Source organism: Macrotis lagotis, chromosome 3 (assembly GCF_037893015.1).
Source record: "Macrotis lagotis isolate mMagLag1 chromosome 3, bilby.v1.9.chrom.fasta, whole genome shotgun sequence".
Lineage (NCBI taxonomy): Eukaryota > Metazoa > Chordata > Mammalia > Peramelemorphia > Peramelidae > Macrotis > Macrotis lagotis.
In genome coordinates this window covers 162,008,134-162,010,306 of record NC_133660.1, presented here as the reverse complement: position 1 = coordinate 162,010,306, position 2,173 = coordinate 162,008,134, and the positions used below count along the sequence as shown (strand labels likewise).

The window sequence follows — 2,173 nt, the reverse complement described above, 5'->3', positions numbered from 1 at the left end:
TTTCTACTCTAATTTCAGGGTTTGAAAGGAAAACATACTCCAGAAAAATTTGGCTACATTTTCAGGTTAGCAACCAACCAAGGGAAACAAAAAAAGATGCTTCATTGTCCCAAAATGTTTCTTAAGAATTCAGTAGGCATTTCCTTATGTAGAAAGTAACTATAGCTCTCACTCAGTGGTAGCCAGCAGTGCTTGTAGGCTACTCTGGATGGCCCCTTGGACGCTGCACAGTCTAAGATTAAACAAAAATGGAAGAAGAAATTGCTGCTCTTGTGATTGACAATGGCTCTGGCATGTGCAAAGCTGGCTTTGCTGGGGATGATGCTCCTCGGGCTCTGTTCCCCTCCATTGTTGGATGGCCAAGACACCAGGGTGTCATGGTGGGAATGGGGCAGAAGGACAGTTATATTGGTGATGAGGCCCAGAGCAAGACAGGTATCCTGACTCTGAAATATCCCATTGAGCATGGCATTGTTACCAAATGGGATGACATGGAGAAAATCTGGCATCATACCTTCTACAATAAGCTTCGTGTAGCCCCTGAAGAACACCCTGTTCTGCTTACAGAAGCTCCTTTAAATCCTAAGGCCAACAGAGAGAAGATGACACAGATCATGTTTGAGATCTTCAACACCCCAGCCATGTATGTTGCTATTCAGGCTGTGTTGTCTCTGTATGCCTCTGGTCATACCACTGGTATTGTCATGGACTCTGGTGATGGTGTCACCCACACTGTGCCCATCTATGAGGGTTATGCCTTTCCCCATGCCATCCTCTGTCTGGATTTGGCTGGCTGTGATCTGACAGACTACCTCATGAAGATACCACAGCTGAGAGGGAAATTGTTTGTGATATCAAGGAGAAGCTGTTCTATGTTGCCCTGGACTTGGAGCAGGAGATGGCCACTGCTGCTTCATACTCTTCCCTGGAGAAGAGCTATGAGCTGCCTGATGGCCAGGTGATCACCATTGGCAATGAGAGGTTCAGGTGTCCAGAGGCCCTCTTCCAGCCATCCTTCCTGGGTATGGAATCCTGTGGCACTCATGAGACCACTTTCAATTCTATCATGAAATGTGATGTTGATATCCAAAAGGATCTATATGCCAACACAGTATTGTCTGGTGGTACTACTATGTACCCTGGTATTGCTGACAGAATGCAGAAAGAAATCACAGCCCTGGCACCTAGCACAATGAAAATTAAGATCATTGCTCCCCCTGAACGTAAGTATTCAGTCTGGATCGGTGGTTCTATTCTGGCTTTCCTCTCCACCTTCCAGCAGATGTGGATCAGTAAGCAAGAATATGATGAATCTGGCCCATCCATCGTCCATTGCAAATGCTTCTAAAATGGACTGCTAGCAGATGCATAGCATTTGCTGCATGAGTATTCACAAAGTAAAAATTTGCCCTGGCAAATATATACCTCATATGTTAGCCTCATGAAACTGGAATAAGCCTTCTTTGAAAAGAAACTTGTCCTTGGGGAAGTTTGTATCTGATATTAGACAAATATCAGCACTTTTTAGATTGCTGAACTGTTACTGATTTGACCTCATATTCAAGTTAACAGTTGTCCCTTGGTGTACATTTTAGCATGCCTTGTACATATCTTTGATCTAAACCCTGATACAGGTCACTTCATTTTGACAGGTAAGGCTAAGAGTTAACTTCTATAGAGAATTGACCTGATAATATGGCAATGTAGTATTTGGCTGGTTGACACTCAACAGCTGTACAATTTAGTTCTATTAAACATCAGATCTGCACAGGGTATCTAAAGGTCAGATTTCCAGCATCTAAAAGAGCTGACTTGCAGAATTTCTGTCCTAAGGCTGGCAAGAGTTATTAAATGTGTGTTATATCTTGCCTTCATCCTAGTGGGAATACATATTGAATCCAAGCCTTAGGAACCAGTTTTTTTTCCTTGACCCACTGTTTTTCCCTCAATGTCATGGGGCTAAGTTACTCAACCTTGAGTTGCAAAAGTTTGCATTTACAACCTGTAAATTTGTGCATCTAGTTAATTTATGTAAGATTTTTGTACGCTGCCTTAATGTTCTCACATGACAGTAGAATACCAAAATTTGTAAGTCATCCTAAGAGTTGAGAATTGTAATGCCCAACACGTCACTGTGTAAGGAAAATAAAAGTGCTGCAAGTTAAAAAAAAAA

General features: G+C 42.3%; 1 protein-coding gene across 1 annotated transcript; it reads left to right on the top strand.

The window, feature by feature from the left end:
- Positions 1 to 218: 218 nt before the first annotated feature.
- On the top strand, positions 219 to 2,173 carry LOC141516297 (actin, cytoplasmic 2-like). Its single transcript, XM_074227455.1, is given in 2 exon segments — positions 219 to 819; positions 822 to 2,173. Coding segments are annotated over 2 exon segments (1,098 nt in total). The 5' UTR covers positions 219 to 248; the 3' UTR covers positions 1,349 to 2,173.